The following is a 25037-nucleotide window of genomic DNA, read 5'->3' as shown; positions in this document are numbered from 1 at the left end:
AAATGAAAACACAATGGTCCAAATATTTGGGATGCAACAAATGCTATTCTAAGAGGAAAGTTTATAGCAATACAGGCCTACCTCAAGAAACAAGAATCTCAAATAAACAACCTAAACTTATATCTAAAAGGAACTTAAAAGAAGAACAAATAAAACCCCATATTAGTAGAAGACAAGAAATTATAAAGATTAGAGCAGAAATAAACTAAAATGAAACTAAAGAACAAATCAATGAAAATAGAAACTGACTTTTTTAAAAGATCAGCAAAATTGATAAACCTTTAACCACACTCTTCAAAACAAAAGAGAGAGAGAAAACACAAATAAATGAAATCAGAAATGAAAGACGAGAAATAACAACCATATCACAGATACACAAAGTATAATAAGAGATTATGAAACATGATATGCCAACAAATTGGACACACTAGAAAAAATGTATCCATTTCTAGAAATGTATAACCTCCCAAAAAATTCTAACAAAAAAAAGTTCAGAAGCAGATGGTTTCACAGGTAAATTCCAGAAAACATGTAAAAAAGAGTTAATACCTCTTCTCAAACAATTCCAAAAAAAAAAAAAAATAGAAAAGCTTCCAAATTCATTCTATGAGGACAGCAGTACCTTGATACCAAGTACGACAGAAAAAGAGAACTATAGGCCACCATCTCTGATGAACACAGATGTAACAATCCTCAACAAAAGATTAGCAAACTAAATCCAACAATACACTAAAAATATCATTAACCATAATCAAGGGGGATTTATTCCTGGGATACAAGAATGGCTCAATATTTACAAACCAATCATTATGATACATCATATCAACAAGGGAATGGATAAACACCATATGATCATTTCAATAGATGCAAAAAAAGCATCTGACAAAGCATAACATTCATTCATGATAAAAACCGTCAACAAAGTAGGTTTAGAGGGAACATATGTCAAGATAATACAGGTCCTATATGAAAAAAACTACAAGTAGCATCATATTCAATGGCAAAAACTGAGAGCTTTTCCCCTATGGTCAGGAACAATACAGGGATGTCTACTCTCACCACTTTTGTTAAACATAGTACTGAAAGTCCTAGCCACAGCAATGAGACAACAAAGAGAAAGAAAAAAGGCAGCCAAATTGGTAGGGAAGAAGTAAAACTTTTTCTATTTGCATATGTCTTCATACTATATATAGAAAACCCTAAAGACTCTACCAAAAAAACTACTAGAGCTGATGAATAATTTCAGTAACATCAAAGGATACAAAATCAATATACAGAAATCCATTGTATGTCTATACACTAATAATGAAGTAAGAGAAAGAGAGATTAAGAAAACAATCCCATTGGGGCGCCTGGGTGCTTTAGTCAGTTGACTTCTGCTCAGGTCACGATCTTGCATTTTGGGAGTTAGAGCCCTGCTGTCAGTGCAGAGCCTGCTTTGGATCTTCCGTTCCCCTCTCTCTTTGCACCTCCCCCCTGCTCATGCTCTCTCTCTCTCTCTCTCAAAACTAAATAAACATTTAAGAAAAGGAGAAAGAAAACAATCCTCTTTACATTTGCAACAAAAATAATAAAATATCTAAGAATAAACTTAATTAAGGAAGTGAAAGACCTGTAGTCTGAACACTATAAAATACTGATGAAAGAAAGTGAAGACAACACAAACAAGTGGAAAGATATTCCATGCTCATGGAATGGGAAAACAAATATTCTTAAAATGTCCATTTAACCCAAAGCAATCTATACATTTAATTCAATCCTTATCAAAAATACCAATAGCATTTTTCATAGAACTAGAACAAATAATCTTAAACTTTGTATGGAACCACAAAAGACCCTGAATAGCCAAAGTAATCTTCAAAAAGAACAAAACGGGAGGTATCACAATCCCACATTTCAAGTTACACTATAAAACTGTAGTGATCAAACCGGTATGGTACTAGCACAAAAAGAGACACACAGATCAGTGGAGAATAGAGAACCCAGAAATAAACCCACAATTATATGGTCAATTTATCTTTGACAAAGAAGGCAAGATTATGCAATGGGAAAAAGACAATCTCTTCAACAAATGGTGTTGGGAAAATGAGACAACTTCATGCAAAAGAATGAAACTAGACCACTTTTTTATACTATACACAAAAATAAACTCAACATGGATTAAGGACCTAAACGTGAGACCTGAAACCATAAAAATCCTAAAATAGAGCACAGTAATTTCTCTGACATTGGCTACAGCAACATTTTTCTAGATATGTCTCCTGTGGCAAGAGAAACAAAAGCTAAGAGAAACAAAACTAAACTACTGGGACTACACCAAAATAAAAAACTTCTGGGCCACAAAGGAAACAATCAATCAAACTAAAAGCCAACTAAATGGGAGGAATTATTTGCCAATGACATATCTGATAAAGAGTTAGTATCCAAAATCTATAAAGAACTTATAAAACTCAATTCCCCCCAAAATGAATAATCCAATTAGCAAATGGACAGAAGACACGAATAGACACTCTTCCAAAAAAGACCAACAGATTCTTAATTATAGAGAACAAACTGATAGCTCCCAGAGCACAGGTGGGTGGGGAGATGGGAAAATAAGTGAAGGGGATTAACACTTATCATGATGAGCACTGAGTAGTATATAGAGTTGTTGAATAACAAAAATAACTGTATCATACACCTGAAATTAATATAACACTGTATGTTAAGTATACTGGAATTAAAATTTTTAAAAATGTTTCGGAACTAGAAAAAGTAATTGTTGCACATCACTGTGCATGTAGCAAATGATCCTGAGTTTAACTTGAGTAAAGTTATATGAATTTTACCACAATTCAAATAAAAACATGCACTTATCCTTAAACCCATTAATTCTACTTACAAATGTCTATCCTAAGGAAATAATCAGAGATATGAATAATGATTTGAATTCTAAATTTTTCATTGCATAGTAAGGTACTTGGACAAAAAGAAATCTGAATAACCTTGATATTCAACAATAGGAAAATGGTTAACTAAATTATTATACATGCATGTATACATACTCACATAGATATGGAATATTAACATTATTAAAACCATGTCCTGGAAAAAGAATGTGCTGAGGAAATTCTCACATTGTTAACACAGAATCCAAAAGATTATCACATTGTATACTCTATGTTTTAAAGTGTGTATGTGTATGTGTGTATATGCATGTGCCAGAGAAAAATGATTTAAAGACAAGACTACAAAATATAACTGTGGTTATCTTTACATTTGGGAATATGAATGATTACTTCATATCTGTTATGTAACTTCTATTTGCTTTTCTCCATTTTCCAGTTTTGTATTGGAAAAATAAAAATTATTTTAAAGTATCAATAACTATGATTAAAAAGATATCACAATAATATAACTATGTAATCATAATAACAATGATTACAATAACTATGATTTAACTGTGGTTAAAATAATAGGAACTGCAAACTCTGAAAAAGAGAATATTCAAGAAAATGTGAATGAAGGGCTATCAAGGGAAGGGAATTTGAAACTCATCCTGTACAGATCAGATCAAAGAACCTGAACCAACAGATATTAGAGAAAGACAGACTGACTTAATAGAAGGACAGGAATTTAAATAGAATTTTTAAAAATGAGAACAGGTTATCTTAAAATGTTTTGATTTTTCTGTCATTGGAAGTATTTGAGAAATGGCTTGACCATAATTTTTGAGGAATCTTCACAGTGATTTAAACTCTAGACAGGTGGTTAGACCTAGAAATCTCTTTCACCAGAGATTCTAACATTTGGATGCTACCTAATAAAAATATCTAAGTATTTCCATTCCTCACCATCAGTAACTTACTTCTTTGGGGTAAGGTATTACTGTTCCTGGGAATTCTCTTTTAACTCCTTTGGGGGTGGGGGTGGGAGGGGCAAAGCAGATTGCCTTACTGAGTTCAAAAGTAGTTCCTTTGGGGTCAGAGTACATGTTTTTTTTATCACTGTATACTTACTTCTTACAACAGTTCCAAGTATACAGTTCACCTATACGAACTCAAACTTTTTATTTGCATAAGCCAATGCACCAGACCTGACTAATACACTAACCTCCAGATCTACACCAACCGCTTGTCCCTTGGCCTCAGCAACATGCTTCATTTCTTACCCGGGGTAGCCCCATCTCCTGGCATCTACTGAGCCTCTGGCCCCTCCACTAGATTCCCAGAGAGCCATGAAACATAACAAAGAAAGACCAAGTTCATGGGTTTGGGGTGAACAAAGTGAACTTCCACCCTTCTCCCCAGCTGCTCCCCTTATTGTCCCAAGATGTGGTGACTCTATAAGACTTCTCTCAAGGCACCTCACATAGCCAAGCAAATAGCCCTGTTTCCTTAAGCAGCTGTGACCATCTTGTGTTTGCTTTCCCTCTTTTTTCTTTCACTTCTCTTTTGTCACTTCACTGTGATTATTTGCCCCAGTAAAGCATTAGCACATATTTTGCTTTCAGGTCTGTATTCCCAAGGATCCACACTAAGATAGCAATTGAAATTTTACTGTGAGTTAGTTAACCAAAAAATAAATCCTTCTGAAAGCATGAGCCACAGGTAAACTCTCATACAAAGGACCAAAGGGAAGAATTGATCTGTGGCCTGGAGAAGAACAAGAGGCCTGCCATGTGCAGCAGCTGGAGGTCCCTAGGGCCAGAAACATGGCCTGATGACAGTGGGTGGACATCCAAGAATGACCGACCAATCAAAGTCACTTCTGTCTGTGTTGTCTAAAGCTTGCAGAGGAAAAGTTTTACTAGTAAACTTGCCCCTTGCCTTAGCCCTCCCCAAACTCTATTAAACAACCTGCTAGATGATACCATCATTTCCCAAGGCCCTTCTCACAGAGTTTAATTCCCATTATGCTCCCAATCCATGTGCCCTCTACTCACCAACTTTCAGCTCCCCGCCTACAATGACCATGCATGCCACACTCAGAACATTGCTTCTGTCCACAGGGAATTCTAAAGTCCCCATCACATAGAGGCCTTTGAGGAATGGAAGATTCATATCCACAAGGACAGTCCTGTCTGAGGAAGAAAAAGAAATTGCTCAGACACATAAGCAATACAAGAATTGCCTTCTCTCCTCTAGTGATTTACCCTGAGATTCTCTAGGCAATTTAGGAGCTGCTTATGTTGCTACCAATGCCAGGCCGGGTGCAGCAACTAGAACAAGTAGTTTTCAAAGGACTAGGCCTTAATAAAGAGACAGGAGTTTAAAAAAATGCATGATTAATAAATCCTTCCATTGCCTAAAAAAACAAGTGTTATGGCCAAAAGGCAGTGTTTGTGCCTCAAACAGCTCCCCCAGGCCTACTTTAGTGCACATGTATAGGAAAGTTCCCTATCCTTTGGCCCTTCCCTTCACTTTGACTGTAATTTCAGGGAGGCAGAGAAGCAGAGATATGACCTTGGCTTCTGAAGTCAGATGATTTGGATGTGAATCCCAGAACTGCTACTTATTAACTGTATGAACCAACACATTTACCTTTCTGTGCCTCAGTTATCTAATCTGTGAAATGGGAATAATAAAAATGCCTGCTTCATTCACAGGGTTCTTGTGAGGGTGAAATGAGTTCACAAATCTAAAGTGCTTATACAGTACTAGTAAGTAATTCTCAATCTCCTAATTCCTACAATGTAAAGCAAAGGTCTAGTGTGTGCTCAAGAAATGCTGGATATTTTCATTACTGGTACTGTTGTCAATTAACCTGGCATGCTTGTAGAGCTCCTCTGACAACACAAAACCATTGTTCTTCATCGCCTATTTCATAAAGTTTCCATACAACTTCACAAAAAAAAGAATCAAAGATTTTTGTCTGAAAGTAACAATAAGGCAATACATGAATAAAAATTCTTATTTAAAACAGAAAATATTTTGTGTATGCCAAAGTATTAAGTGTTACTTTCTGAGGCTTAGTAGTAATTCAACACAAATTAAAGATCTCAAATAAATGTTTCTGCTTAAATTTCAAGTACCATAATCAGTGACACATGTAAAGGTTTTAAGGAATTTTGTTAACATAATTTCATGTCTCATTCCAGGAAACAATGTACCCTGCTGTTCTAAAGGACCTGCCCTCCACCAAAGTAATTTCTCATAGGGTCTTTTCTAGTCCCTACTTCGCTAGTTATAAGACTGCCACACCTTCCTGTGACAGAGACTCTAGGGTTGTAAACCAAACAATTTCTCTTTTCCTACGGGGTTCACAGCTAGACTATCTTTTCTAGCCTCCTCTGCATATGGTGAAGCCCATATGACTGAGCTATAGTCAATAAAATATAGGAAGGATTGAAATGTGACCTCTCCAGGCCTGGTTCATAAACTCTCCAGTAGGCACTTTCTCCTTTCCCTTGTCTCTCAGTCGGACAGTAGAACAATGGTTCTCAAGGTATGGCTGTGGTCCAACAGCCACCACCTACTCACCCATTCAAAATCAACCCAAGTTTTAGCTCTGCTAGTAAGATATTCCCAGTCTCCTCACCGGATCCACCACTCCTGGCCACGGAAATCTGTCTCTGGTTTGCTATCCCAAGATACCCTATACATTCTAATATCAGAACACTAAAACATATTATAATTACACCCATAATTAGTGTGTGTAAGGAGATGATTGTCACTGGGCTGGTCCTTAGTGTAATTATGCCTTTCTCACCCACTGTAACTTTCTTATGGGAATCCATTTTTAACAACCCTTGTGCTTATTGTGAATTCAGAGATAAAGTTGTTGGGTGGCTCAGTCAGTTAAGCATCAGACTTTTGATTTTGGCTCAGGTCATGATCTCATGGTCATGAAATCAAGCCGCATGTCGGGCTCTACATCAAGTGTGGAACCTGCTTAAGATTCTTTCTCCCTCTCCTTCTACCCCTCCCCTGCCTGTGCTCTCTCTCAAATAAATAAATAAATAAATAAATAAATAAATAAATAAATAACAAAAAAAGATACAGTTGCTAAATAAAGATTTCCCAGATCTGCAGAGTTTAGGTCCCTACACAACTTAAACTCAAGAGTACATTGGTAACAGATACAAATGAACCATCAGGCTAAGACGAAAATAAATAAATATTCCAGTTGCATCTCTGGTGCTTTAAAAACATTCAAACGGGCGACTGGGTGGCTCAGTCAGTTAAGCGTCTGACTTCGGCTCAGGTCACGATCTCACAGTCTGTGAGTTCAAGCCCCGCGTCGGGCTCTGTGCTGACAGCTCAGAGCCTGGAGCCTGTTTCAGATTCTGTGTCTCCCTCTCTCTCTGCTCCTCCCCTATTCATGCTCTGTCTCTCTCTGTCTCAAAAATAAATAAACGTTAAAAAAAAATTTTAAAAACATTCAAACAAAAGAGTGAAATATCCAGAGAATGTTCTAGGTTTAACACACATTTTGGAAGTTCATGAGTTTAATATGACTTCAAAATTAAGATGCAAATTATTTCAAGCAAGCACCTTTAAAAATTAAAAAAGTTCTATGCCAATAACCCCTATCTATTCCAACCCATGGCCCAAACTACCAACATTTGGCTGCCAAGCCTGATTTTAAAAATGATTAAATTGCTTCAATAAATGTTTTATCTCATCTACAGAGCACTCACGCGCACAAAAGCATGATATTAGGCTTCGTTTTAACATACTTATCAGTTAAAATAGGACAATTTCCATCCTTTTGGTCTTTATCACATACTCCTCTTAGAAGAAATTTCTCCTTTTGATTGCCCTATCCATTCCAAATATACCAACAAATTTCACACAAATCGCAGGTAGCTTAACTATTGCAAGCTCCATGAGAACAGAGACCACAGCTGCAATTCTTACATTTACTTGCTCAGGACCTTGAACAGTAGATACTCAAAAATAACACCAAAGAACATAAACATACCCCACATGTAAAATCTAATAGCTATACAAGAGGAAGTATAGGATGAAGACAAGAGTAGAAACACTGCTCTTAGTTTACTTTGAAATTGCCTGGATCTGTCTAGTCACCTTTTCTTCTTTCTTTTCCTCCCACGTGATGTGTCAAATCTTGTTGAGTGGTAGGAATTCAAAGATGAGGAAGACATGTCTCCCATCATCAGATGAGGACAGATAAACAAATAAGTACAATGCGATATACTTGAAATGATAATATAATTGACCTTTGAGCAATATAGGTTTGAACTGCACGGATCCACTGTATCTGATAAATACAATATGGTACTTTAAATGTCCATTATGTTCCTTCTGATTTCCTTAATAACATTGTCTTTTCTCTAGCTTACTTACTATTGTGAGACTACAATAGATATTATAAGTAACCTACAAAATATGTATTAATCGTTTCTGTTATTGGTAAATCTTCTGGTCAACAGTAGGCTATTAGTAGTTACATTTGGGGGAGTTCAAAGTTATACACAGATTTTTGACTGCACAGGGTGGGGGATCAGCACCCTAACTCCCATGTTGTTCAAGGTCAACTGTATATTTTTTCATTAAATGGAGGTTGACCTCATCTTTACTCCCAACTACTTCAAAATAGAAATTCTATCAATGTGCTTAATAAAAAAACTTCTGTGAAGATGAAAGAAACAAATGCCCTATAAATATTTGTATCAAGGATATTTGGTACCATAATAACAGAGACTACAGCTATCCACACAAGAAACATAGGCAAAAGAATCCATTCCAAACTAGTCTCCAGAGCAGATCAGCTACACGTCCAAACTGACCAACCCTGAGCTACAATGACAGCTTCTAGTGGATTTCTATCTTTCCCAGGTGTGGAAAGTTAGGATCAATATGCCACTTTCTTTAAGTAGCTTCATTTCCATGAAATTAATCAAAACATTTCATAAAAAAAATCACTCAGTAACATTTATACAAACCACTAAAAAACATGAATGATAGACCACCTCTAAATTAACTGTGGCCTGATGCTTTTCATCTTGCCTTGCTTTGACCAAGGCTTTTCCATCCTGCTCTGTCAGTGACCAATCTATCCTACTTGAGAGAATGAGCATGGGCATATGGAGGGAACCATCTGGAATTTCTGTTGCTCGATGGGAGGCTGATGGGGGAACAGATCTGGAAAGAGACTCCAAAAAGAATTAACGAGTACCAGATGTAATTAAAGACTGCTTTTTCCCCCCAAAGGAGCTTGGGACCAGCCTTGGGGTGGTGCCTCTTGGTTCCAAATTACACCCCCTTTCCACTTGTTCATCTATCAAACACTAAACATCCCACCATCTTTATTTTGGCATCTTGTGCCAAGCAGTGTTTTGTTTGTTTGTTTGTTTTCTCCCCTTAAAGAGTTGTATTTTGACAATTATAAGGGCAAAGCTTTAGAAATAATATCTGGAAATTTAACGCTATGAAAGAATCACCTGAAATTCCCCATATATCAAATGCAACAACAACAAAGATGCTTTAGTCTTCTGTACATGCACTAGCTACCCTTATGACCAGAAACCTGAGCCAAATCAAAAACCAGATGCCTCTGGACAGAGGGCTAGGGATTTTTTTGTATTAGGACTAATCTGGTTACAAAGCATTCCATGTCATTTTAACACTAGATTTAAACTCATTTTTTTTTTTTTGCAGCAAAGTGAGAGAATCAAGGTCACTATTGTGTAGCATTCCAAGGGTCTGACACTTGTCTAAATCCTGCAGAAATGAGATCAAGGGCGAAGGGCACAGATCCTGAGAATAATGATGGGGTCACATTAACAGGCATAATTTAGGGCAGGCAGACCCACTACTTGTATGGTACTCACTGTATTGGGCCCCATAACTTAGGTGCTGAAGACAGTTTCCATTACAACCCTGCTATTGTCAAAAACACAGCCTACAACCAACTTTGGACACAGCTCAGACTTCTGAGGGAGAATGATGGCATGCAAGGGCAGAGCAGGACATACAAGGATTATTTGTGGGCTTGTTATGTTCCTGTACCTTCCATAATTAACAAGTACACATAATCGTTTTTACATTCAGCCTTAGCCACAATATCTCCCATAAATATATGAACTAATGGAAAAGTTACATGCTAATGCCATTTAAAACAGTGATTGGTGGTGGTTTTTTTCCTCTGATTGCTTAGCTTTTGGTGAATCTAATGATTTATCCAATATTCTGTCTATACAATTTGTGAGAATGACTGGTACGTCCAAAGAAGTACTCCAAAAACAGTGGAAATTCTCATACATAAATATTTCACAGAGATGAAAGGTTAACATGATTGAAAATTAGTGTCAAGCAGAATAATATGCAGAGATGATGGTATTCATTTATCAATAACTCATTCCCTTTTAGAAAAAGCAGAACAAAGAATGCTAGAAGGGAAGGTTGCATTCGTTCTATAACTAAATTCTTTTCAAAGAGCTGCTCACTTTATACCCTGCCTTTTTTTTTTAAATCAAATCCACACAGGTGGTTTCTTTATTCTACTCTTACCTATCTTTTTTTTTTCAAACTGGTCTTAAAAATAGGCAGAAGAGGCAGTTTTCAAAGTGCCCAGAGGCACATGATTCAAGACTGAAAGCCAACTTCCCTAACTCCTTGAAGAAAAACCATCTGCCTGCCTGTGTGTGGGGGAGAAGGAGGGAGGTTGGAGGAAGAGCTGCTTTAACTTTGGAAAATAAATACTCATCCCACTCCCCACTCTCTCTGTGTCTTTCTCAATCACATACAGACATGCATGACTCTCATAGTAGAATCAACATTTTAAATTATGATATTTTAATTGATCAATAAAATGTTTAACATACAATGTTTATCTCTTCCTCTAGTCTATACCATCTGTTCTTCAAAAATATTTGAATCTATTTAATAGGAAGGTCTTTAAGCAAAACTACCAACTGTATCAGATCAATCCTCTGAATCCCAAATTCTGAAAGGAAAGTACCAGAAGGTGCTGCTGTTTTCATAAAAATAGAAAAGAATCTGTGCTTTCTCTCATTCCAGGCTTTGTTTTATCTGTTAAATCTTGAGATGGTGTTGTGCTGCTATTCTCTCCATTAGACCTCAAAGAATTCAGAATGACCCAATTTGTGTTGCCATTTTAAAAAACCAACTTGGATATTAAAAAATAATATATAATAATGATATATATAATTATATATATGATATCATGATATATATAATGATATATAATCAACATAAAAAAAGCTGTACATATTTAATGTATACAATTTAATGAGTTTGGAGATAAGTATATATCTATAACCATCATTATAAGTTCTATCCATCTTTTTCAAAAGTTACCTCCCACCCTTTTTATTATATTAGTACTATTACTATTACTATTATTTTGTGATAATAACACTTAGCCTAAGATCTAGCCTTTCAGCAAATTTTTAAGTATATAACAGTATTATTTCCTATGGCCACTCTGCTGTACAGAAGATCTCTAAGATCTATTCATATTGCATAACTGAACTTCATATTCTTTGTCTACTACCTCGCCATATCCTCCTCCTCCTAGTCCCTAGCAACCAGTCGATTAAAAAGATGGCTGAGGGGTGTCTGGGTGGCTCAGTCGGTTAAGCCTCCGACTTCACCTCAGGTCATGGTCTCAAGGTTCAGGGGTTTGAGCCTCACATCAGACTCTGTGCTGACAGCTCAGAGCCTGGAACCTGCTTCGGATTCGGTGTCTCCCTCTCTCTCTGCCACTCCCCTGCTTGCACTGTCTCTCTCTCTCTCTCTCTCTCTCTCTCTCTCTCTCTCTCTTTTTCTCTCTCTCTCTCAAAAATAAAATAAACATTGAAAAACAATTTAAAAAATATGGCTGAGTGACTGGGATCTCATATGTGGAGTTTAAGAAACAAGACAAATGATCATAGGGGGGAAAAGAGAAAGGAAAACCAAGAAACAGACTCTTAACTATAGTGAACAAACTAGTGGTTCCCAGAGGGGAGATGGGTAGGTGAATGTGTGAAATAGGTGATGGGGTTGAAGTAGTACACTTGTTGTAATAACCACCAGCTGTTGAATGGAATTGTTGAATCACTAAATTGTACACCTGAAAAAAATATGACACTGTACATTAACTAACTGGAATTTAAAGAAAAAAAATTTAAATCAAAAAATTAAAAAAATTAAATGGGCAAAGGAACTGAATAAACGTTTATTTAAAGAAGACATACAGGGGCACCTGGGTGGCTCAGTCGGTTAAGCGGCCGACTTTGGCTCAGGTCATGATCTCAGGGTCCGTGAGTTCGAGCCCCGCGTCGGGCTCTGTGCTGACAGCTCAGAGCCTGGAGCCTGTTTCAGATTCTGTGTCTCCCTCTCTCTGACCCCCCCCCCGTTCATGCTCTGTCTCTCTCTGTCTCAAAAATAAATAAACGTTAAAAAAAATTTTTTAAAAAAAGAAGACATACAAATAAACAACAATTTATATAAAAGGGTGCTCAATATCACTAATCATCAGGGAAATACAATCAGAACCACCAGAGATATCATCTCATATCTATTAGTAGAACTTTCATTAGGAAGGAAGGAAGGAAGGAAGGAAGGAAGGAAGGAAGGAAGGAAGGAAGGAAGAAAACAAAAACAAAAGATAACAAGTATTGATAAGGAATTAAAAGGGTACCCTGGTACACTGTTGGTGGGAACAGAAATCGGTGCAGCCACTGTGGAAAACAGAAAGGAGGTTCCTCAAAGAATTAAAAATAGAGCTACCCTAAGATCCAGGAATCCCACTTCTGTGTATAACCCAAAGGGAATGAATGACAACAGGATCTCAGGGAGCTATCTGAATTCCCATGTTCCTTGGTGTTGCCATTGGAGACAAGGTCCATGGTGCTCTGATGGCTTGGATATCTTGAGTACCAAAAAGAAAACCTAGACCTTGTAATCCCCAGAAGATCTAAAAGTGAAAAGTATACATTTTGTTAAATATGAGGTCAGATGTTAAAATACAGTTTGGCTTTATCCACATAATTTTATTACTCTATAGATCACTGATGAATCTGTACTAATCATGTTTAGGGACAAAATCCCTCTTCAATCCTTGTAATGAAGGATATTTACATACGTGGAAAGACATGAACTAGTAGCTCTCAGGTGATGGAGTTATTACATTTTTTTCTTGTTACACTTAATGTCAAAGCCAAAGGAGGCACAGAACTTATTTGTCTCCTTAAGAAAAATAATGAGACAGACTTCTAGTTAACAAATATATTTTCACACTTTAACCCTGAAGAAAAAACAATATCTATAAAATAAATGATTCATTCCTGAAAGAAGCTGTTCAGGCTTAGGCCCATGTAGCAAACATTCTATTCAATGAATTTAATTCCCCCATCAAGTATTTTCTTCTTTGAAAATTAATCCACTCTTTATGTCTCTGCTTGAACTGAGAGAAAGCAGTATGTCCAGAAAAGGGTGAGATTTTAATTTTTTTAAGCTATTTTTTTCCTCAGGCTTTCAATTGTTTCTTCTAACTGTAAAAAAAAAATCCTAAAACATTATTGAATTTCTTTTAAAAAGATGTTTGTATGTATTTGTTTTAAAAAATTATATCTATTATTTCATAAATATATAATTAATGTTTAAGAGCAAGCTTAGAATATAGTACCTGGTTAATAAATATTGAGTAAATAAACTCTATTCTATATTTTAATATGTTGTATCAAAACATCATTTTTGGACAAACTAGCCTATATTTTATTTCCTAAATTCATAAAGTACTTATATATAAATACAAAAATTACTTCTGTAGAGATATAGTGAAAGTTCTCAATATTTCCATATTTTCCATGGTTACATTTTATGAAAATTCACAAATTTTTAAATAAACTACAACAAATTATTTTTATTTAATGCAAAGAGTTCTTGCTTGGGGGTTCCAAAATAAATTCATCTCCCCTTGAATTTAGATACTGTCCCAGAGACCATGATGTTTCCTAGAACTTTTATTCACAATTCTAAGTATTTCAACAATAACATCCAGATTTTACAATCTCTGCCAAAAATCCCAATGCTCTAAAGTGTCTCCATGCTGCCTGGCAAAGTTACTGAAATCCCTATTTTTAGAGTTAATCCTTTTTCATATCCAGGGTATCCAGAAATCCCTAAGAGAAGAATGATATATAAAAGCAATATTATTGACTGAGAGATGTATTCATTCATCCATTCATTTCACTTAGCAAATATTATCAAGTTGTGCTGTCAGATACTGACATGTGCCTAAGAAACAAATACAAATAAAACAAGGCTCTCACTCTACAAAGAGGAGTGAATATTTTAATGAGATTGAGCAGGTGAGTTTTTGATGGAAGTAAGACGTAGATCTGAATCTTTTTCAGTATTTCCTTCTGATACCCACCAAAATAATCATGGCAAGACTCAGGTAATGTTTCAAAGTAAGGAAGACTCTATCTGTTTCTCTCTTCCTTCTAGTTCCCATCCATTCCTGAGAACTCACTGCTCTCATCTGCTCATAGCTCTCCAATAACCAGAATCCCACTCATGTCCCATCTACCTACACTGCACACACTTCCAGGGTCTAAATGATTCTATAGTTTCAGTCTCTTCTCAACTGTGCCCTCATTTTATCCAGGCTCCAGTCACTAGTACCTGACTAATGAAGAATTAGTGTAGGAAAAATATACTGGCCAATTCATCTGTGACTCTTTGCCCAAAAAGCAGTCTGGTACAATGGAATCCTCACCAGATTAGAATTCAGACAGACCAAAGTTGGAATTCCAAATAAGCCATTCCTTGAAAAAAATTGCTTACCTTCTATGACTTTCCATTCCTCAAGTGCAAAATAAGATCAATAATACGTTATGGAGGTGACAGTAAGGATTAGGTGAAGTACCACATATACAAGTAGAACAGTGCTTGGCATACAACAAGCATAAAGTTATTAGCTATCACCTGTTTTATATATCGAATATATATTATTGCATATCTACTCTATACCTGTTGCTCTGCTGTTTGGTGAGGCAAAGAGGCACAATCCTTGCTCTTATGAAACTTAAAATATTTTTAAATGTTTATTTATTTATTTTGAGAGAGAGAGAGCATATGTGAGTTGGGGAGGGGCATAAAGAGAGAGGGAAAGAGAGAATCCCAAAGAGGCTACATACTCAGCAGAAAGCCCAACATGGGACTTGATTTCACAACCTGAGCCAAAATCAAGAGTCAGCTGCTTAACTGACTGAGCTACCCAGGCAAAAACTTAAAATATTTTAGAGAAAATTGACATTTAACCATAATCACACAAATAAATACATGGCACAAACTGAGCTAAATGGTAAAAAGGAAAATGAATGATGTTATGGGGATATCACACTCTAGAGAAAGTAGTATACATGAAAAGCAAGAGACTGGAAACAGCCCCATATGTTCCAAAGACCGAAAAGCAGCACCAGGGCCTGTAGAATCTTGAGGAGAGCAGTGAGGCGAGGGGCTAGAAAGGTAGGCGAGGAAGGAGATCAAGCAGGACTTTGGAGGCTCTGTAACAAATTGGAGACTTTATCCTAGGAATAACATTAAGGCAGGAAAGGCTAGTAAGCAGGGAGATTACATAAGCAATTTGTGATTTAAAAAGAGTAGATGAGGGCAAGAGCCACAGGAAGGGAGTAAGAGGAATCCTAATGGTTTACCCAACATGTGATAATGCAATGATTAGGGTGGTGAAAGGAGAGATAAGAAAAGCAGACAGATTTGAAAAATAGCTTGGAATAGAATGTACAAGATTAGTTGAAGTGTCAAGAACAACTCAGAGCAATGGATAATGGAAAAGATGACAAATAGTGAAATAGGAAAAGCTGGAGGGGGAGCAAGCTGGCAGCTGGGAAGGTGAGCCTTGGGAATGGAAGAGGATATACACAGAGGATTCTCTCTGGGTTGTTCTAGTTTGAGATACCTGTAAGTCATCCCAGTGGATATCTCAAGTTGAAAGTTGGACATACGGGTCTCATGCATGGAAAAAGCAAAAAGATTAACTGGTTTCCGATGTTGTCTATAGGTTGATGACTATCAAATTTATGTTCTCAGGAATCACCAAGGGAGAAAAGACAGTATGAGGAGAAAATACTCAGTATGTGGAAGTCAATGAGGGCTCAAGGGGAATTATTTTAATCATATAGATATATAAAAAGATGAATGTATGCTGCAAGAAAGTACAATGAAGGAGGGAAATCTGCAGATAGGAAAAGAAAAGAGACAATTGAGGTACCTGAAAAGCAAGACTGGGTTTTCAAGGCCAGACACAGAGAAGAGCAGGTGATGCTGAACTTTGAGAGAAGGTAAAGCACTTTCTCTGATAGAGAAAGGATAGAAGATAGGAGCACGTGCAATCTATATACATTCACCTCTTTTCAAGAGGAAACTGAGGGTTGGTACAAAGCATAAACATTAAATACACTGGAAAAATTGTGAAGTTAGGACACACCTTCAGCTTGCCTCTAAATCATATAATATAAACACCAGACTCCACTTGCCAACAAGCAGTCAGGGATGACCTCTAATTACAAAACCCCGTGTGAAATAAATCTATATATGGGGGCATTAGGCTTAGTACTTCCCTAAGAAATTATATTACCTTAACAACATCTGAAGGGGATTCTTTTTAAAGTAACTGATGAAAATTAAATAAAGATGAAGGCTGTAGAAACACATGAAATTATTAATGTTATTAACATGTGTGTGTATATTTGCACATATCAAACCAAAAATATATTTGAACTAGGGGGTCTTTTTAGCCAATCTCAAAAAAAAGAGATTGGTTCCATACTGCAATGTGGGTAAACCTTGAAAACATTACACAAAGTGTAAAAAGTCACTGTATAATTTCATTTATATGAAATTCCAGATTAGGCAAATCTAAAGAGACAAAGTAAATTAGAGGTTGGTTGGGGCTGGGGGGGATAGAGGGATCAGGGAGTGATTGCTAAGGGGTATGGGGGTTTTTTGCTAGGTAATGAAAACATTCTAAAATTGATTACAGTGATGATTGCACAACTCTATATACTAAAAGCCATTGAATTGTACACTTTAAGTGGATGAATTATATGGAATGTGAATTATGCTTCAATTAAGCTCTTAAAAATGAAGAGGTATTTACTGCATTAATACGGAGAAATTCTCAAATTATATCTTTTAAAGCAAGGTGCAACACAGTTTATAATATACTATCATTTACGTAAAGGAAATGGTTAAAGAAAGATTTATCTATATAAGTGTAATTTAAAATTTTTTTTGTATATGCAGCACAGAATTTCTCTAGAAGGATACCCAAAGACTTAGTAATATTGTTTTCAGGAAACGAAGCCACATGGAAGACAGAGATGAAGGGAAATTTTCCAATGAGTATTTTTGTGTTTTGTTTTGAATTTTGAACAATGTGAACTCATTATTTTTAAACATTTTTAAAAATTGTAACTGAAATTAAAAATGTGTTATATTTTTTATTTACTATACGCAAAATTGTAAGTGTGTGTGTGTGTGTGTGTGTGTGTGTGTGTGTGAGAGAGAGAGAGAAAGAGAGAGAGAGAGAGAGAGAGAGAGAGAGAGAGAGAGAGAAATTGAGTCTTTTCTTCTCTTATTGTCTTTGCCAGACTTATAATTTGTATCCTCTGCTAGCGATGCCTTGAGAAAGTTAACTGTCTGCTTTTTTTTTTTTTTTGACTTTCTATTTCTAGTGTCCCTTAGTTTACATTTTGGTATGTAGTGCTCCTTTTCCCATTTATCTGCATCTTTGCCATTTTTACATTTGGATATTTGTGAAATGCTTCCTGCTGCTTAGTATCTGTGAATCCAGGAAGACTGACTCTGCCATTGGGATTGGGGTTTGGTCCAACGTCTTAATTTGTTCTGATTTCAGGTTTTGCTTACTAAATTAATATTTAGACAAAACCAAACTCCAGTACCTTGCATAGATTACACTGCCCTCTGGAAAGTTCTCCGTATTGCATTTTTACTCACTTAAGAGTAAATCACTCATATCAAAAGGATGTGATAGCTTTCTCTACTGATATGATAGAATCTCCAAGATATATTGTTAACTTTTTAAAAAGCCACCTATGAATACTTAGAACACAGTTTCATGCCAAAATGAAGGAGTCCTTAGCATGCCATGTAAGAGCTCCAGAGTCAGACCTCTGGGTCCAAATTTTGTCCCTCTACCAATGAACTTCATGGTCTTTAAGTCTCAGTTTCTTGGCTGATAAAGAAGGATAGTAATAGTGCCTCATAAAGTGATTATGAGGGCTACAAAGTGAACTCATCTTAAATGCTTATCATGGAGAAGAAAGATCTGTAGCAGTAATTTAATAAGAGTAGCAGTAATCACAGAATGGCATTAATAGTATCACTAGTAATAATGTGCCCATTAAAATAATAAGATAATAATATGAGTTGAATCATGTTTTTTTAATGTGCCAGGCATTGCATTAATATTTATTCTATACCACAAAAGCTTCATAAAGATGCTGTGACATTGACATCTAACAATAGTAGCAGTAATTACAGTATGGTATTAACAGTGGTATTACTGGTAATAATATGCTCATTAAAATGTTAAGATAATAATACAAATCCAGTTTTTTTTAACATGCCAGGCACTGCATTAATGTTTATATCACCGAAGCTTCATAATGATGCTGTGACATTGGCACCACACCTTACACACAGAGAAGCCAAGACTGAGAGCAGATGTTCTTGAACCTGAGCATTCATGAGAATCAATGGAGATGGTTTTAAAACACTACTGATCTGCATTTTGAATGAGCTCTAAAATTAGTAATAAAGCAAGGTGTCCATGAACCATGCTTTTGAAAGCCCTGGCCTTAGAGCAACATTCCCTAGATTACACGGCCAGTAAAGTCTGTGTCAGGATTTAAATCTAGATCTGTCTTATTCCTGCTGCTCTATCCCAACTTTCCTTCATGTCGTTTTACAACCAAATAAAGGATTAATGCTTTCTTTTCTTGTTTTATACACCCAATTTCATAATACTATTGGACATGCTTACAATTAGTTTAGGCTTCTATAACTTTATTCTTTCTTAAAAAGTTTAAATAATACATGAAAAATCTTTCTTGTCTAAAATAATATAAAGATATGCTGGGGTGCCTGGTGGCACAGTCTGTTAAGTGTCCGATTTCGGCTCAAGTCATGATCTCGCAGTCCGCAAGTTCAAGCCCCACATCAGGCTCTGTGCTGACAGCTCAAAGCCTGGAGCCTGCTTCAGATTCTGTGTCTCCCTCTCTCTCTGCCCCTCATCCACTCATACTCTGTCTCTCTCTCTCTCTCTCTCTCTGTGTCAAAAATAAATAAAAACATTTAAAAATTTTAAAAATAAATAAATAAAAGAAAATAATATAAAGATATGCAAAGCAAAATATCAAAGAACTTATTAACCTCTTGTTGGCACCTCTTAGATACCTGCTATTCTCAATTTGGGTTATATTATTCTTTCTAATGTGTGTATTTACTTATATGATGTATAGCTTTCCAAAATATTAAAGAACAGAGCACTTTATTGTATGTCAGGCTCCATCTGAATATCCTGAATCTGAATATCCTCAATGTGATATATCTTTCTGTAACCTTATATTTACATAATTTATTCCCTATTTTGGCTCAGAAAATTAAATTGGAATACCTGTGCTATTTTCTACATCATTTCTTGCTGATAATTGTTTATGGTCTTCTGGTTTTAACCCAGCTTCTCTGACCACTGTTATTCAAATAAGCTGAGATCTTGAAAGGCATGTTCAGCCCTTGGCACTGACAATCTCGCATGGCTCTTATTAACGTGATGTGATTTGGATTGGCCTGTGATGGGAGACAGTGGAATTATATGGGAAAAGAGAAGACACTAAAGTAGTAAAATTTGTAAAAATCGTGGTGGAAATTTTCCTCCCAGAGTGAGGCTTGGACTCAGCCCGGCACAGCACAGCTACTATCAGTGAAATCTATTCTCTTAATACCAACCCATCTTTCCCTTCTTTTTGTCACTGAAAAACTTTGGCGTGAAAATATGTGCACCTTTGGTCCTAGTTCTTTTCCCTTGGAGGGAAGAATATCCCCATTTCTCCCACAGCTTTGGGGAATAGACTCATAACTGGACTTCATGTATAAAAGCTGTGATTTCCATACAAACTGCTGCTTTCCCAGAAAAAAAATGGAAAAGCCCTTCTCAGCAGTTTAAAATCCTTTAACTATTTCCTTCCCTTTGAACTTGAACTGCCAAGCTGGCTTGCTCTGCCTCCCCTCAAGTGGTACTTCCAAATAAGTAAGATAATTTAAGGAAGCAATGTTAGAAGCCACTGTAATTCATTCAGACCCATAAAACGTCATAAAATACACACCGGGTGCAGACACTGGGAGTGTAAAAGACTTACCACACCTCTCCGATACCCTCAGTTATTACAAACGATTTCCTCACAGGTACTATGATTTAGACCTTCACTTTTGGAAAATAGCAAAACGTGGGTCCTTTTGCAGTAGTCAGTGTCATGGCTCTAAGCAGGCACCAGTGTGTTTTCTCATTTTCACTCTTCCTTTTATACTTGCACCAGAAAAGAAAACAAACAAAAACAGGTGCATGCACACTATGCAAATGAGAAAAGGTAACCTCTGAGACTATTTCACAGCAAACAGAAGATCCTCAAGCTGCTAGCTAGCTAAAACCGCAGGAGGTGTGTCAACCGCCTAGATGCTGAGCCACGGGAGGCCTGCAGGCTGGGAAGGCAGTAAATCCCCAAAGTGCTCTAAACGCCTGATTGGCAAGCCACACCAGGCCCCTTGGTTCCTCAGGTGCTGATCCGCAGGAGGCCCATCAACCGTTCAGGTGGAAGGTGCGGGGAAGGAGGGAGGAGGCAAGCTGTGTAGAGAAGTAGCTTGAATGAAAGGCCACCAGCTCACCAGGGGAGAAGGGAAATGGGAGGCACCTACTGGGAATACCAGAGTTCAGAGAACTCCATTAAGAGAAGGAATGAGCCCGTTCTCTCTAGCATAGAGTATCTTCTTACCTGTGGGAAGCTCATCTCACAAAGAGCAAGATCCTGGCTCAAGGGTTCTAAATAAATGCTGGTGTTGAATGGTTCCCAGATTGGGTTTGATGGCAGACCACCAGGGCTTCCCCATCGTGATCAGTTGTTAAGGTTCTCAGGGACCCACCACCCCCTAGCCATCCCTTGTATGACAGGACTCTTAGCATGATAGTGACATCTCTCCCTTCAGCTTCTCAAGTCCCTAGAAATACTTTAGCAGGGACTGACTGGGAGTCCCTCTCACTCTTTCAGCTATTCACTCTCGAATTCACCTGTATCTGCTACATGTGAAATCCTGTGGTATAAAAAGGGTGTGGCCTCTGTCCTCGAGGTAACATAAAAGTAAATGGTAATTGCAGAATATAGGCATGTGATAGAAATATGCACAAGGTGGGGTGCCTGGGTGGCTCGGTCGGTTAAAGGACTGACTCTTGGTTTCGGCTCAGGTGTGAGCGCTTTCGAGAATTCAAGCCTTGTGTCAGCCTCTGCACTACCAGCAGGAAGCCTGCTTGGGATTCTCTCTCTCCCTCTCTCTACCCCTCCCCCACATGCACCGTCTCTGTCTCTCTCAAAATAAATAAACTTTTAAAAATTAAAAAAAAAGACATATGCCCAAGATATTATAAGAACACAAGGAAGGAGAATTAAATCAAACGGGATCTAGAAATATTTTCTGAAAGAGATGACACTAAGTTCAGTGTTAAAGGCATGACTGCAAGAGAGTGTTAATGGTGGGGAAGGGGAGCAGAACCAGGGCAGAGGTGGGGAGAGGCGGGTATACATGACAGGAAAGGAGCAGAAGTTGATTCCATCCAAGAACAGCAAGCAGATGGGTGTGAATGGGCCACGAGGCACACAGGGAAGTAGTGGGCGATGAGGTAGGATCATAGAGGGCTCAGTAGACCAAACAACTAAGCCTGAGATTTACCTTGAAAGTATTGAGAAGCTCCTGAAATAATATACAATATCAATACAAGACACCAAGGCCTTAGGAAAATTAAAACTTGCTGCTTTTGACCAGTTTGGTTTTCCTGATTTCCATAAATGTTATGTTCAAAATAAAATAGGTTCTTGAGGTCAAATTTCTAATTTTATATCACTTAATTTTGAAAGCTTCTGTAAGGGGCCCTTGGTCGCTCAGTCGGTTGAGCATCCAAGTTAGTCTCAGGTCATGATCTCACAGGTTGTGGGTTCAAGTCCCACATCCAGCTCTGTGCTGACAGTGTGGAGACTGCTTGGGATTCTCTCTCTCCCTCTCTCTTCCCCTCCCCTACTCTCTCTCCCTCTCTGCTCTCTCTCTCTCAAAAAAAACTTTAAAAAAATAAATAAAACAAAAGCTTATGTGAAATCATATACATTAGAATAACATGTACCATCTATAGCACATATTTTACTAACAAGCTCTTTTAAAGGGAAATCTTAACACAGTTATTAAACACTACTATGGTATTAAAATCAAATAAATGCCAAACCCTCCTTCTCTAGATGAGTATAATTTTAATCATATATTCTCAATATTTACTTGATGATAAACTTAAAAATAAATTGATAAATTATATACACGTATCACAATACTAATGTAATTCATGTTATCTACATAACATAACATATACAAAGGTAATAGTTTCAAAGTATAGGATAAAAAATAAATTAAAATAAAGGATTTAGTATTTTCTATCTGCTTTTCAATGTATTATCTGTCATGCCCCATTTTGGAAGCCACAGCATTAGACAGCTCACAAATGCCTAGACCCGCCTCCCCTACACTCATATATATGCATGTAGACAGATGTCAATGTCATTCATGAAAACAAATCAACTAAATTCTCCAGTCAAGCTAATCACTGTGCAGGTGATAAGACACTGAGGCAATAGATCATAAGCTGACACCCCTCTCTCAGCTCCCTGGGGTCATTATGAGGCTTGAGGGATAGCACAAACTATGAAGCAAGTTCTCAATCCCCTTTACAGCACAAGGAAAGCAACTGGGTGAAGTCAGAGGGGTAAAGGCAGGATATTTCACTCGAGGAGTGAGAGGGAGTCGTGGGTCTACCAGGATAGCTTCTGCTGTCATATTGCCAGAATTCTAGAATCTCAGAGACAGATCCGTATTTCTAGGGGCTAATTTTCCAGTTGCCCCTCAGGAGGGTCTAGGAGTCAGCACTCTGAGACCCATGCTACATCAGAGGAACATGTCTATATTTCCTTTCCAGAGGTAGCATTGCTCATCTTGAATCCTACTCATAGAATCCTGCCCACTTCCTTTTTCCACATGGTTTGAGTAAGAAAAACTGCCACCGTTGTGAAGATCAGATTATAAATAATTGCACCTGTGAAAGGAAACTCTGCTCTAGACACTCATTCCCTGGATCTCTCAAGAAGAAAGCATTTCCATACTTTAGCCCCTCCCCTGTGATGGGCTGAAGAGAAGAGAGAGGGGTCTGGCTTGTCAGTGTCCACAGTCTGATTCAGAAGTGGAGCCGTATCCCCAAGGGCAGCCACCCAAGGCTTTCGGATTCACTATGTCAACAAATTATTGTACCTGCCGATCCATCTCAGATCCAGCAAACATACCATCAGTATGATGGAGGAAAGGGGCTGGGATTGAATCACCGTTCTGTCCAATTCACCATTCATTCATTCACTAGCTCACTCACTCACCCACTTATTTAACAAAGATGAAAAGAGCATCTACCCTGTCCTGGGCTATCCTGGACACTGGGAGCACAAAGATAAGAAGATCCCATTGGTACCAACAATGTGCTACAAGACAGCAGGGTGATGCCTGCAGAACAGCCCAGCCAGTCCTGACACAGCGCAATAAGTTCACCACCTTTGTGCGACCCTCCATGCGGGCTTGTTAGACATCATCTCCCCACACACTACCACAGCCTGAGAAATGCAGCCAGTAGGACTGGCCCACCGTCACTAAACCAGGCAAAAACCCAGCTCAATCTACTTAAGAGCAAGGTTTTTATCCAGACACTAAATTGCCATCAGGTGATGTTATCATGTAAATAAAGAGCGGCAAACAGATGGCTTCAGACAGGATCCAGGGCTGGCAAAGCATCACTGATGTTACAAATGAAGAAAAGCGAGGACAAGCCATTTGATACAGAGCAGGCCCTGGAGTGCACAGCAGCCTGGCTAACAGAATACCGGTCTCAATAATGCAACCATAGCAAAAAGCAGTCACACCCCACTTATAGATTTTGTTCATCAGGTGCTACTCATCTCTAAATATGGGGATATACCTCTAACATATATTCCTACCTTTCCCATAAAGTAAATTTGACAGTGGTGTTATCTGTTTAGATCTCTTGATATCACATCCTTTCAAAGGCTTTATTCTGATCCCTCCCAAATGTGTAAATAGTGATAGTGTAATGAACTAGAGACACTCAAAGAATCTGGAAACTTGGATTTGAATCTGTGCCATCTGTGAGCTTTCTTGGGCATCCCTTTTGGGGCCCATTTTTCTCAGCGATAAAATGAGAGATAACTGTCGCAGAGATTATTTGCTCCCTCCTAGTGTTTTCCCTCTCCTCAGTAACAAGAACTCCTATTTCTAGCTCAATATATTGTCACCTAGTCAAAAGATTACATTTCCAAGTCTCCTTTACAACTAGTTATGGTCATTCGACTAAGTTTTGGACAATAAGATGTATGAAGAGGTGTTATGTGTGACTTATAGGAAGAATCCTTTTTTACTTCTTGCTGTCTAGAATGTGGCTGCAATGGCTGGAGCTCCAGTAATCATACTGGACCACAGAGTAACTTTGGGAATGGGAACAACACATGGTGAAGCAATAAGATAAATGAAATCGAAGCCCCTGACACTGTGGAACACACTCCTTTTACTAAGGAGACATAAACTTCTATTTCTCAGATCTTTGTTATTCAAAGAAGACCTTACCTAATACAAGTGAATACCTAGCCCCATAGAGTGCCTGCAAGGATTAGATTGTGTCAGATTACTTGTACTCAGTGTTTCCCTAAAACTCTGGCATCATAAGCTGCTCTG

General features: G+C 37.6%; 1 protein-coding gene across 1 annotated transcript in view; it reads right to left on the bottom strand.

Moving 5' to 3' along the window:
* Positions 1-25037, bottom strand: part of PKHD1 (PKHD1 ciliary IPT domain containing fibrocystin/polyductin) — a 484216-nt gene that overhangs the window by 189945 nt on the left and 269234 nt on the right. Inside the window, exon 52 of the mRNA XM_047102754.1 lies at positions 4925-5062. Coding sequence (XP_046958710.1) covers positions 4925-5062 — 138 coding nt within the window. The remainder of the gene's footprint in view (positions 1-4924; positions 5063-25037) is intronic.

The sequence above is a fragment of the Lynx rufus genome, unplaced genomic scaffold (genome assembly GCF_022079265.1).
Source record: "Lynx rufus isolate CCGP_SWC_20201006 ecotype Redwood Valley unplaced genomic scaffold, mLynRuf1.p SCAF_6, whole genome shotgun sequence".
Lineage (NCBI taxonomy): Eukaryota > Metazoa > Chordata > Mammalia > Carnivora > Felidae > Lynx > Lynx rufus.
The sequence above is the reverse complement of the archived record's forward strand: the minus strand, read 5'-3'. Positions and strand labels throughout refer to the sequence as shown.